A 13,970-nucleotide genomic window follows, 5' to 3' on the forward strand; every position below is an offset into this window, starting at 1 on the left:
GTACCCTACAAAGAGGCAGGCATAGCTGGGGCCCATGCAAGTGCCTATAGATTCGGATTTGGAGGAAGTGGGAGGAATCAAATGAGAAGTTGTTGAGGGTAAGGACCAGCTCTGCTAGGAGGAGGAGAGTACTGGTAGATGGAAATTGGCTGGTTCTGCGGTCGAGAAAGAAACGGAGGGCTTTAAGACCCTCCTGGTGGGGGATGGAGGTGTATAGTGACTGGACGTCCATAGTGAAGATGAGGGAGTGCGGGCCTGGAAAACGGAAGTCATGAAGAAGACAAAGAGCGTGTGAGGTGTCTTGGACATAGGTGGCGAGGGATTGAACCAGGGGGGATAGGATGGAGTTATGTGGAAATTAATTTGGTGGGACATGAACAAGCAGAGACAAGGTCTGCCAGTACAGCTCTGTTTGTGGAATTTGGGGAGAAGATAAAATCGGGGAATGAAGGTTGGAGGCTTTAGAGGGCAGAGAGCCGGAAGTGATGAAATCTGTAATGGTGCTTGAGATTAAGGCCTGGTGCTCGTCCACTGGGGTCATGGTCCAAGGATAAGTAGGAGGAGATGTCTGAGAGTTGGCGTCTGGCCTAAGCCTTGTAGAGATTGGCGCGCCAGACTACCACGGCACCTCCCTTGTCGGCAGGTTTTATCACCCAGTCTGATTGCAGCAGAGTGAGCGGAGGGCTGTACGTTCAGTGGGGGAGAGGTTAGAGTGAGTAAGGGGAGTGAAGAAGTTGAGGCCGTTGATGTCCCGCCGGCAATAGGTAATGAAAAGGTCTAAAGAAGGCAGGTGGCCATCAGGAGGAGTCCAAGTGGAGGGGTCATCAATGGGTGGTGAGGACTCCTTGAAGGCATTGTTTTTGTCTTTGCACAATTACTGTTTGTTTTTACAGAAGACACAAAGTGCTGGAGTAACTCTGCGGGTCATATAGCAGCCCTGGAGAAAAGGAATGGGTGACGTTTCGGGTTGAGACACTTCTTCAGGCCTTGACCCAAAACGTCACCTATTCCTTTTCTTCAGTAAAGCACTCTGACCTGCTGGGTTACTCCAGCTTTTTGTGTCTATCTTTGGTTTAAATCAGTATCTGCAGTTCCTTCCTACACATGACTACAATCAAGCTGTCCACATACAGGATATAGGGAATAACCAAGGGTTTAGTCGCAGAGAAAGTCCAGTAACATCCGAATGGTCTGAAGGTCTCCAGTGAGGTAGATGGGAGGTCAGGATGGCTCTCTGGCAGCTTACCTGCAGTGTACAACAATAGGGCCGCTGAATAGGTTTCTGAAGGTATTAACTCTCTGCCGCAGTTTGAGCAGAAGATGTGGGTCCTCGGGAACGCCATGGTCTGGCCACCGGGTGAACTGGATTTGCGTCACCTCTCGATCTGGAGATGTTTCCTTCTGAAAGAACAGGACAACAAGTCAATTAACAATCTCCTTCATCAGTCTGATGAAGGGTCTCGACATGAAATGTCACCCATTCCCTCTCTCCAGAGATGCTGCCTCACCCACTGAGTTACTCCAGCATTTTGTGTGTGTCCTCCTTACTGTGAAGCTGGAAAAGGCTCAGAGGAAATTAACAAGGATGTTGCTGCAACTCGAGGGGCTGAACTACAGGTTGAGCAGGGCTAGGACTATTGAGCAGGGCTAGAACTAGGACTATTCTTTGGAGCGCAGGAGGAGTATAAAACCATGAAGGGAATAGACGGGATGAATCTTTTACCCAGTGTAGGGGAATCAAGAACACGAGGACATAGGTTTAAGGTGAGGGTGGGAAGGATTTAATTGGAACCTGAGGAGCAACTTTTTTTACACAAAGCTCGTACAGAGTGAGCTACCAGAGGAGGTGGTTGAGGCAGGTACTATCACAACATTTAAAACAACATTTGGACAAGTACATGGATGGGGCAGGTTTAGAAGGATATGGGCCAAACGTAGGCGTAGTGTAGATAGGGCATGTAAGTCGGTGTGGGCAGGTTGGACTTAAGGGCCTGTTTCCATGCTGCATTATTCTCTGACTGGAGAGTGAGTGGAGTGGAAACCGAGAACGTGTTTTGTCAGACATACCGGAGCAATGAAGAGCTTGCGAATGACATAGTCCGGGCACCACTTCTCCTCCTTGATTCTCACTGAGAAGTCCCCAAAATACATGGACTTCTCTTCCATGGTGGGCCAATACTGAGTACACTTGGGCTGGAAAAAAAAAAAACACACACCATTTGTGACAGTTGCATTGGTTTTGTATTGGTTAAGACAGCATTTCCAACCAAGAAAATGAAGGACAAACTGTGGATATTGGAAACCTGAAACTAAAACAGAAGATAGTGGAAACACTCAGCAGGTCGGGCAGCATCCGTAGAGAGAGAGAGTTGATATTTTACGTCCAAGCCTCTTCATCCACCTTTGTTAACTTGTGCTCACTCATTTTCTCTTTCCACAGATGCTGTCTGCCCTGCTGAGAATAAACAGGATGTTCTGTTTACTTTGTACATAATTCGCTTGGATAGTTTAGAACCCAGTGGTATGAACGTTGATTTCTCCAATTTCAAGTAACTCTTACATTCCTTTCCCCTCCTCACTCCTGCCCTAGTCATTCCACCATTTCCACTGTTCACTTCCTTGTATCCCAGCCTACAATGGGCCATTATGGACTCCACCCTTCCCGAGGCCATCTGTTGCCGACCCTGGCCATCTCCATCTTTCATTCTGAAGACGAGTTCAGATCCGAAACGTCACCTATACCTGTTCTCCAGAGATGCTGCCTGACCCGCAGAGTTACTCCAGCATTTGTAGCTTGTACATTCTCCCTGTGACCGCGTGGGTTTTTTCTCCAAGTTCTTCAGTTTCCTTCCACACTCCAAAGATGTACAGGTTTGGAGGTTAATTGGCTTGGTATAAGTGTAAATTGGCAATAATGTGTGTAGAATAGTGTTAATGTGCAGGGATCGCTGATCGGTGGACAGAAGGGCCTGTTTCCGTGCTGTATCTCTAAAACTTTAAAAAACCATTCTGTGTCTACTTTGCACGAGAGCCCTTTGAGCCTGTAGGCTGAACCTACACTTTGAACCTGTAGGCTGAAAAATTCTCCGACAAATAGCCCCGACAATGTATTGGATACGAAGGCATAATTTGGTGGTCAATGTCTGATCTTTCACCTGTCTTGGACAAGTTTGATCAGAAAGCACATCTGGTTGTGGAAGGCTTGGAGAGGCCACACTTGGAGTATTGTATTGTGTTTTGTATTGGTCACTCTGCTGTAGTACAGGGAGCATGAAACTGGAAAGTGTGATGAAATTATTTGTAAGGAAGCCTTGAGTGTCCACACCTATTCAATCCTTTAGCATTCAGAAATATATGTACCTTCTCTTCTAATATATTTAATAATACAGCCTTCAGTTGCTTCCCATTTAGAGATTCTCCTGGTTTCACCTCCACAATCAGGAACAGCTTCTTCCTCTCTGTTAGCAGGCTTCTGAGCATTCATTCCATAAGCTAGGGTGCTGTCCGATTCACCTCTACCCCATTGTGGACATTGGACTTGTCTCTGGAACTGGTGCGCTACAATGCTGAGAACTATACTCTACACTCTGTATCTTCCCCTTTGCTCTACCTAATTGTACTTGAAAACTATGTGTACACAGCTGTTGTGCTGCTGCAAGTAGGAATTAGGATGCTCACTGGTTGGGTAGCTTTTTCACAAAGGGTGGTGGGTGTATGGAACGAGCTGCCAGAGGAGGTAGTTGTGGAAGGTACTATTGCAATGTTTAAGAAACATTTAGATGGGTACATGAATAGGAGAGGTTTAGAGGGATATGGGGCAAACGCTTGCAGGAGGGACATGTTGGCCGGAGTAGGAAAGATGGGCTGAAGGGCATGTTTCCACGCTGTATCACTCTATGATTCTGTGTTCCGTTTTGGGACATTGGACAATCAAACTCTCTCGACACTTTTCAACATCTTCCCATTCTGTCTTTACCTTTATTCTTCCATCTCTCCCATTGAAAACCAGCTTGTTTACTTTTTGCCCAGATCTGCCAAAGGAGTTCTGAATGCTGAAGATTGCCGTGTTCTCTCTCCACGGATGCTGCCTGGCCTGCCGAGTGATCCATCCTTTGCAATACCCGCTGCTGTTATTGTTTCCAGGACCCAGTGTGTACAATCCAGTTGGAAATAGAGCAGGGCGCACAGGAGGTTAATGACGGAAGTTGTGGCGTGAGTTGTGAGCATGTATCTTACCCGCTTCCCTTCCTCGCAGCGAGTCACCATGACGACAACAGTCACTTTCTGTTCCCACACCATTTTCCAGAAATCATCAGCTGTTTCCTCTTTCGGTCCTGAGAAAGAAACGGTCAGAAATCACCACCATGCAAACATGGCAGACATGTAGGGCCTGGGCCTCATTGATGTGACGGCTCTAAATGAGTGGAGTGTAGATACATATGAGGGGGAGAGAGAACAGCATAAGCTGTTAAATTAGTTTAGCTTAGAGATACAGCGTGGAACCAGGCCCTTTTGGCCCACCAGGTCCGTGCTGACCAGTAATCCCCGCACGTTAACACTATCCTATACCCACTAGGGACAATTTTTACATTTAGCAAACCAATTAACCTACAAACATACATTAAATGAACCTACATTAAATGACACCCAGCGGCATTAACACACAGTGCAGCACAGTGGCACAATGGTAGAGTTGCTGCCGACCAGTGCCAGATACCTGGGTTCAATCCTGAGATTTGTAGTATTGTAGAGATTTGTAGTATGGAGACATAGGAGGACAATTAGGCCATTTGGCCCATTGATCACAAGTTCTATCTTTCCCTCACAACCCCATTCTCCCCGTAACCTTTGACGCCCTTACTAACCAAGAAATGTCCATGTTATCCATTAAGAACTCATTTACACTAATCCTATTTACCAGCCCATGGTCCATAGCCCTCTCTTTCTTTCATCTGCTCTAATCTTTTTGTCTTCAAACCAACTAGCCCGCCAGTTTTATGGAAATATCCACTAATTTGTTTCTTACAAATGACCAGCAACACTAATTACTCTCACATTTCCCCCTCTTGGACAGAGTCTGAAGTGCCTCGTGTTAAATCTAAAACCCATTCTGTGTAGGAAGGAATTGCAGATGCTGGTTTAAACCAAAGATAGAAACAAGAAGCTGGAGTAACTCAGCGGGACAGGCAGCATCTCTGGAGAAAAGGAATAGGTGACGTTTTGGGTCGAGACCTTTCTTCAGACTGAGATTCAGGGAAAAGGCAAACGAGAGATTTGGACGGTGATGTGGAGAGATGTAGAACAAATGAATGAAAATATGCAAAAAAGCATTGATGATAAAGGAAACGGGCCATTGTTAGCTGTGGGCTAGGTGACAACAAGTAACAATGAGACTCAACAGGACGACTTTGAAGCTGGTACAACGACTTAGTTGGGGGAGGGATGGAGAGAGAAGGGAATGCAAGGGTTACTTGAAGTTAGTGAAGTCAATGTTCATACCGCTGGGGTGTAAACTGCCCAAGTGAAATATAAAGTGCTGTTCATCCAATTTGCACTGGGCCTCACTCTGAAGGAGGCCCAGGGCAGAAAGGTCAGTGTGGGAATGGGAGGTAAAGTGTTTGGTAGCCCATTCTATCACTTCTCATAGGGACTTCCCCCTGTGGTGTGACCTCCAGGTGTCGGTTGTTAAATTGGGCTTGAGGTAACCATGACGCTGCCATTGGTTCCAACACACCTGCTTCACTGAGAACACTACAGTGCTTGCTTCCTCTCCACACCGTCTCCTTAGGCAAGGTGGGGGCTGTGCATCGAGGGCACATGCTTTACAGTATATAGGAGAGGAGTGTCACCAAGTGTCACCTGCCTTAGTGTGCTTTGTCGGGAATCTGAGGGTGGAATAGTCTATATGGTTAGGTGACTCCATGCAAGTAGCTACATCAGCTCATGGTGTTACTGCATTGATGCATCACATCTCAGAGGACTCTCAAATCCGGGAGGAAAATCTGCCCTGATTATTCCATCAACAGTCTTTAGACATTACTTTAGAGTTTAGAGACAGTGTGGAAACAGGCCCTTCAGCCCATCTAGTCTTCACCAATCAGCGATCACCCCGAACACTAGTTCCATCCTGCACAATAGGGATCATTTATAGAAGCCAATTAATCTACAAACCTACACTTCTTTGGAACGTGGGAGGAAACCAGAGCACTCGGTGAAAACCCACGCGGTCACAGGGAGAACGTACAAACTGCGTACAGACAGCGCCCGTAATCAGGATCAAACCTGGGTATGTGGTGCTGTGAGGCAGCAACTCTAGCGCTGCCACACCGTGCTATCCCCGCTGCTCCGTAGCTACATCAGCTCATGAGGAGTAACAACACGGAGATGAGTCCCACATCACCAGAATCCTAGCAGGACAGCTGCCCTGATCATTCCATTAACACACAGGGCATTTAAACTTCATTTTAGACTTTAGAAATACAGCGTGGAAACAGGCCCCTCGGCCCAACGAGTCCACGTCGACAAGCGACCATCCTTGCACATGTTCTATCCTTTAGAGGGATATGGGTTAAATAAATGCAGGCAGGTGGAACCTGTGTAAATGGGGCATCCTGGTTGGCTTGGGCAAGTTGGGCAGAGGGGCTGGTTTCAATGCAGTATATACCTATCCCAATTTGCTTTAAATATTGTCATTGTACCTGCCTCAACTCCATACAGGAGATATCTGCAATTCTCTGTAACTTGGCTACTAATCTCCATTAGATTTGGCTTTGAAACGATTGAACTGCTGGATAGACACCCAACGTTAATTAGCAAGCTGTTCATTAAAGTTGCATCGTGACATTAGCTGGAACAATAAAGCCTGTATAGAATGAAATGTACCTTGGGCAGCAATGTACTTCCGCGGTTCGTTGAAGCCCTGCATTAAAAAGATAATAATGTTGAAAACAATAGTAATGAAATGGTCAATAATTAGCCAGCAATGGAGAAAATGAATAACAATGGAGTTATGGAGGGAATTTTACAATCGTCACTAATAGTCTGTTCAAAATGCATGTGTAGGAAGTAGCTTGAATATCGAGGTCTACAAAACCTTGGGTCTCATTGGAACAAAGATCGAGAGACCACAGTTGTTGGGATCTGGAGCAAAAACCAAAAAGTGCTGGATGAACTCAACGGGTCAGGCAGCATCCATGGCAGGAATGGACAGATGAAGTTACAGGTCAGGACATTTCGTCTGGATGGCCGTCAGTTCATTCAGTTCTTCCAGCAGTTTGCTCTTGGCTATCAGTTCAGTTCAGTTTGTTGTCATGTGTACCGGGGCACAATGAAAAGCTTTTGTTATGTGCTATCCAGTCAGCAGAAAGACAATACATGATTACAATCGAGCCATTTACAGTGTGTACATACATGATAAGGGAAGTGTTGCTGTCGGAGTAGAGATTTAAGTGTATGGAGGGATTGTAATATGTGATTGTCGATCTACTTCTGTGGCTAGTACACAAATAGTCACCTGGGTTGGGTGTAATCATGAGGCAGACAGTCATAAGAGTTGGCTTGCAAAGTGAAAGGCAAGACAAGGAGCATTAAAGCACTATCTTCTTGCCATGCTGGATCATCTCCTGAGGAATGATAACTCGGATGTGGATGTCTTGAGAAGCCTTCATGCAAGTCAACACTTGGTCCAGAGAGGACCAAGAGTAAACATAGAAACATAGAAAATAGGTGCAGGAGTAGGCCATTTGGCCCTTCGAGCTTGCACCGCCATTCAATATGGTCATGGCTGATCATCCAACTCAGTATCCTGTACCTGCCTTCTCTCCATACCCCCCTGATCTCTTTAGCCACAAGGGCCACATCTAACTCCCTCTTAAATATAGCCAATGAACTGGCCTCAACTACTTTCTGTGGCAGAGAGTTCCAGAGATTCACCACTCTCTGTGTGAAAAATGTTTTTCTCATCTCGGTCCTGAAGGATTTCCCCTCTATCCTTAAGCTGTGACCACTTGTCCTGGACTTCCCCAACATCGGGAACAATCTTCCTGCATCTAGCCTGTCCAACCCCTTAAGAATTTTGTACGTTTCTATAAGATCCCCCCTCAATCTCCTAAATTCTAGCGAGTACAAGCCGAGTCTGTCCAGTCTTTCTTCATATGAAAGTCCTGACATCCCAGGAATCAGTCTGGTGAACCTTCTCTGCACTCCCTCTATGGCAATAATGTCCTTCCTCAGATTTGGAGACCAAAACTGTACGCAATACTCCAGGTGTGGTCTCACCAAGACCCTGTACAACTGCAGTAGAACCTGCAGTAGAACCTCTCTGCTCCTATACTCAAATCCTTTTGCTATGAATGCTAACATACCATTCGCTTTCTTCACTGCCTGCTGCACCTGCATGCCTACTTTCAATGACTGGTGTACCATGACACCCAGGTCTCCTTGCATCTCCCCTTTTCCTAATTGGCCACCATTTAGATAATAGTCTGCTTTCCTGTTTTTGCCACCAAAGTGGATAACCTCACATTTACCCACATTATACTGCATCTGCCATGCATTTGCGCACTCACCCAGCCTATCCAAGCCACCTTGCAGCCTCCTAGCATCCTCCTCACAGCTAACACTGCCCCCCAACTTAGTGTCATCCTCAAACTTGGAGATGTTGCATTCAATTCCCTCGTCCAAATCATTAATATATATTGTAAATAGCTTGTAAATAGCTGGGGTCCCAGCACTGAGCCTTGCGGTACCCCACTAATCACTGCCTGCCATTCTGAAAAGGACCCGTTTACTCCTACTCTTTGCTTCCTGTTTGCCAGCCAGTTCTCTATCCACATCAATACTGAACCCCCAATACCGTGTGCTTTGTATACTAATCTCTTATGTGGGACCTTGTCGAAAGCCTTCTGAAAGTCCAGATATAACACATCCACTGGTTCTCCCCTATCCACTCTACTAGTTACATCCTCGAAAAATTCTATAAGATTCGTCAGACATGATTTACCTTTCGTAAATCCATGCTGACTTTGTCCAATGATTTCACCACTTTCCAAATGTGCCTCTATCCCATCTTTAATAACTGACTCTAGCAGTTTCCCCACTACCGATGTTAGATTAACTGGTCTGTAATTTCCCGTTTTCTCTCTCCCTCCCCTTTTAAAAAGTGGGGTTACATTAGCTACCCTCCAATCCTCAGGAACTATTCCAGAATCTAAAGAGTTTTGAAAAATTATCACTAATGCATCCACTATTTCTGGAGCTACTTCCTTAAGTACTCTGGGATGCAGCCTATCTGGCCCTGGGGATTTATTGGCCTTTAATCCATTCAATTTACCTAACACCACTTCCCGGCTAACCTGGATTTCACTCAGTTCCTCCATCTCCTTTGACCCGCGGTCCCCTGCTATTTCCGGGAGATTTTTTATGTCTTCCTTAGTGAAGACGGAACCAAAGTAGTTATTCAATTGGTCCGCCATGTCCTTGTTCCCCATGACCAATTCCCCTGTTTCTGACTGCAAGGGACCTACATTTGTTTTAACTAATCCCTTTCTCTTCACATATCTATAAAAGCTTTTGCAGTCAGTTTTTATGTTCCCTGCCAGTTTTCTTTCATAATCTATTTTCTCTTTCCTAATTAAGCCCTTTGTCCTCCTCTGCTGGTCTCTGAATTTCTCCCAGTCCTCTGGTAGGCTGCTTTTTCTGGCTAATTTGTATGCTTCATCTTTTGCTTTGATACTATCCCTGATTTCCCTTGTTATCCACGGATGCACAACCTTCCCTGATTTATTCTTTTGCCAAACTGGGATGAACAATTATTGTAGTTCATCCATGCAGTCTTTAAATGCCTTCCATTGCATATCCACCGTCAACCCTTTAAGAATTAATTGCCAGTAGAACTGGATTTCCTGTTTTGGTCGGGGGCTGCCTCCTGTTGTAACCTGTAAATTCAGTATGCTGACAAAGAACACATTACCCTTCCAGCATATTTTGTTTCAACCCTCAGGATGCCGTCAAAGTACCCAATATTAAATTCTTACATACAACCCGGCCGTCAGCGCTGAGCATTCACACTTACGTCAATGAAGCTAGCGTTGATGTAATCTGACCCATGCTCGCCGGTCACTGTAGAAAGTTGCACACGGTTGTGATCATCTGCAGAGAAAATGCAAGCCTTTAGTCTAATTGGAAAGATTCATTGAAGTAGCAAGGAGATGTTCCAAGCTAAATCCATTCATCAGCTCAGTCATAGAATGCTGAAACACTTTCACACTCCTCCCCATTCCCACACTGACCTTTCTATCCTGGGCTTCCTCCGCTGTCAGAGTGAGACCCAGCGCTAATTGGAGGAACAGCATCTCATATTTCGCTTGGGCAGTTTACAACCCAGCGGTATAAACATTGACTTCTCCAACCTCAAATAACCCTTGCTTTCACTCTCTCTCCGCCCATCCCACCACATTCCCAGTTCTCCGACCAGTCTAACTGGCCCACTGATTACATTTTATCTCTGTATGCTTCGTTGTCACCTTCTCCAAGCTAATAATTATCTATTCTACATTTTCCTTAAGCTGCATCCACTTTGATGTCTCGTCTTTGTAACTTACCCTTCCTTATCTCTGTGTCTCCCTCTTCCCTGACTCTCAGTCTGCAGACGGGTCTCAACCCGAAACATTACCCATTCCTTCTCTCCAGAGATGCTGCCTGTCCCGCTGAGTTACTCCAGCATTTTCTATCTTAGAATCTTAGAGCTTTGTCTCAGAGTCTTACGTACTTGTTGTGGGTCTTGAAGAGTCTGAAAGTCTTAACAGAGCCTTGTCTTAGAGTTATAGAGTCTTAAAAGAGTCTGTGAGTTTTAACAGAGATAGGCCCTTTGGTCTACCTTGTCCATGCCACTCAAGTTAGCATATTGGCCAAATTATTTTCACAGCATTAACCCAGCCTTGACCTTTGTCGAGCTCAAAAATATCTGTGCTGAACATAATGCCAAGACTCATCTGCTGCACATAATCCATATCCCTGCATTCCATGTGCCTATCCAAATGTTTCTTAAACACTTACTGTCATCCATCTGCCTCCATCTCCATCACTAGCACCACACTTCAGGCACCCACCTCCCTCTGTGTAAAAAAACTTACCTTGTACATCGTCTTTAAACCTTGCCGCTCTCACCTTAAAGCGATGGCCTCTAGCATTTGATCGAAAGCTCTCTTTTCTATATAAAGCACATGTTTTTTGACTGTTGCAAAGTAATGGTGTACAAGTTTAGGTGGCACGGTGGCGCAGCGGTAGAATTGCTGCCTTACAGAGACAGGGTTCAATCCTGACTGCATGCTGGTAGAAATAGTGCTGGAGAAACTCAGTGGGTGCGGCAGCATCTATGGAGCAAAGGAATTAGGCAACGTTTCGGGCCGAAACCCTTCTTCAGACTGATGTAGGGTGGGGGGGTGGGGGGAGAAGAAAGGAGAAAGGAAGAGGAGGATCCCGAGGACTGAGGGAGAGCTGAGAAGGGGAGGTGACAGCAAGGGCTACCGGAAATTGGTGAAGTCAATGTTTATGCCGCTAGGGTGCAAACTGCCCAAGTGGAATATGAGGTGCTGCTCCTCCAATTTTGGTGGTGCTAACTCTGGCCATGGAGGAGGCCCAGGACAGAAAGGTTGGATTTGGAATGGGAGGGGGAGTTGAAGTACTGAGCCACCGGGAGGTCAGGTTGGTTAATGCGGACCGAGCTGAGGTGTTCGGCCAAACGATCGCCAAGCCTACGCTTGGTCTCACCGATGTAGATCAGTTGACATCTAGAGCAGCGGATGCAATAGATGAGGTTGGAGGAGATGCAGGTGAACCTCTGTCGCACCTGGAACAACTGCTTGGGTCCTTGAATGGAGTCGAGGTGGGAGGTAAAGCGACAAGTGTAGCATCTCTTTCGGTTGCAAGGGAAAGTGCCCGGGGAGGGAGTGGTGCGGGAGGGATGGGAAGAAATGAATTGACCAGGGAGTTACGGAGGGAGCGGTCTTTGCGGAAAGCAGACGGGGGGGAGCTGGGAAGATGTGGCGAGTGGTGGGGTCACGTTGGAGGTGGCGAAAACTGACTGCATGCTCTCTGTGTAAAGTTTGTACATTCTCCCTGTGACCACGTGGTATTTCTCCGGGTGCTCCAGTTTCCTCCCATGTTCCAAAATCTTGCAGGTTCGTCAGTTAATTGGCTTCTATAAATTGTCCCTAGTGTGTAGGTTAGAACTAATGTACAAGTGATTGATGGTCGGTGTGGATGCTGTGCGCCAGAGGGCCTGTCTCCAAAGACTAATATACTTAATAAAGAATGCTTCTTCAACCTATACAGCTGCAATACACAGACAAACTCCTTCAACTTTCTTGGTGTTATTTCATACTAAGATATGCTATGGAAACATACTGTTCTGTCATTACAGAGAAACACCTCAGCTAAAAACATATCAAGGCACAAAGTACTGGAGTGCAGATGCTGGTTTACAAAAAGCAGCAGCACTCGGTCTTTTTCTGTACACCAGCATCTGCAGTTCCTTGTTTCTCCAGCTGAATAAATATCTGAAACCAGTTAGCAGGATCACTGAGACTCACATGGCAAGATGTCCACGTAACGATTCTTGTTCACATTACAATTTTTACGAGCCTCCTTGACTGAAAACTTGGTGAAAACCCTCGGAATGCTCTGGAATAAAAATGTCAAAGAAACATTAATTGCAACTGGTATAAATGTCACGTTTCTTATTTAATTGACTTCTGTTATTGTTACCTAACATCCCTCCCGCACCCACGTGGTCCCAGCTTTAAAGTCACCTTGTTGAGTCTCATTGTCTATAACAAATTTTCACCTCACCCACAGCTAACAATGGCCTGTTTCCTTTATCTCTGGAGAAAAAGGATGGGTGAAGTTTCGGGTCGAGACCCGTCTTCAGACTGAAGGAGGAGGAAGAAAGCTGGAAGAGGGGAAGGGGTCAAATCCTGGCATGCGATTGGTGCATACAGGTGTGGGGGTGATAGGCTGATTGGTGGAAAAAGGACAAAAGATGTTAGACAAGGATAAAGGAGGTGCGAATTGTGAAGCTGGAGGAAGGAATATAGGTGGAAGGAGAGGGGGATGGGAAGGAAAGGGTGCAAATCCAAATGGTATACGGAGAAGAGGAGAGCTAAGAAATAATTGTTTGTAGGCTTGTTACCTCGAATTGGAGAATTCAATATTCATAATGAGTGGCACGTAAGAGAAGGTTTTTCTTTTCCTGTTGCGTGTTCATTCTGCACAAACTGCTGACACTTATTCTACACGCCTTATAGAGTCACAGAGTCTTACAGCATGGAAACAGGCCCTTCAGCCCAAATTACTCATGGTGATCAACGTGTCCCATCTACACCAGTCCCACCTGCCATCATTTGACACATTTCCCTCAAAACATGTCCTATCCATGTTCCTGTCTAAATATTTCATAAACGTTACGATAGTACTTGGCTCAACTACCTCCTCTGGCAGCTCGTTCCATACACCCACCACCATTTGTGTAAAGAAGTTACAACTAGGTTCCTATTAAACCTTCCCCTCCTCACCTTAAACCAATGTCCTCCAGTTCTCGATTCCCCTACTCTGGGCAAGAGGCTCTGTGCATCCGATCTATTCCTCTCATGATTTTGCACCCTGTCCAGCTCACCTGCCCTTCATATGATAGTTGTTCCCGAATATTGCTGCCCTCTCCTTCAGAACACCCGTCATCATTGCCTCTGCTCTTACAATGTGCAACCAACACTAAAGTGTTGGAGGCTTGAGGGATGGAACAATTGACCAGTTACCTGGAACTCCGCTAGGAATAATCTGGATTCATCCGCCTGCTTTCTCCTGTAGGCATCGATCAGTTGTTCGGCAAGGATAGGCTCCACAGTAAGCAGCTGCTTCTCATCATCTGCAACAAGGTCAACGTTAGATGTTAAAACCAAGAGATATTCCCAGAG

General features: G+C 45.9%; 1 protein-coding gene across 1 annotated transcript in view; it reads right to left on the reverse strand.

The window, feature by feature from the left end:
- Positions 1–13,970, reverse strand: part of ptprc (protein tyrosine phosphatase receptor type C) — a 56,980-nt gene that overhangs the window by 23,782 nt on the left and 19,228 nt on the right. Inside the window, exons 7-13 of the mRNA XM_033027891.1 lie at positions 13,812–13,921; positions 12,591–12,681; positions 10,073–10,149; positions 6,883–6,919; positions 4,237–4,334; positions 2,068–2,193; positions 1,247–1,401 (exon numbers count right to left, since the gene is read on the reverse strand). Coding sequence (XP_032883782.1) covers positions 1,247–1,401; positions 2,068–2,193; positions 4,237–4,334; positions 6,883–6,919; positions 10,073–10,149; positions 12,591–12,681; positions 13,812–13,921 — 694 coding nt within the window. The remainder of the gene's footprint in view (positions 1–1,246; positions 1,402–2,067; positions 2,194–4,236; positions 4,335–6,882; positions 6,920–10,072; positions 10,150–12,590; positions 12,682–13,811; positions 13,922–13,970) is intronic.

This window comes from Amblyraja radiata, chromosome 10 (genome assembly GCF_010909765.2).
Source record: "Amblyraja radiata isolate CabotCenter1 chromosome 10, sAmbRad1.1.pri, whole genome shotgun sequence".
Classification (NCBI taxonomy): domain Eukaryota; kingdom Metazoa; phylum Chordata; class Chondrichthyes; order Rajiformes; family Rajidae; genus Amblyraja; species Amblyraja radiata.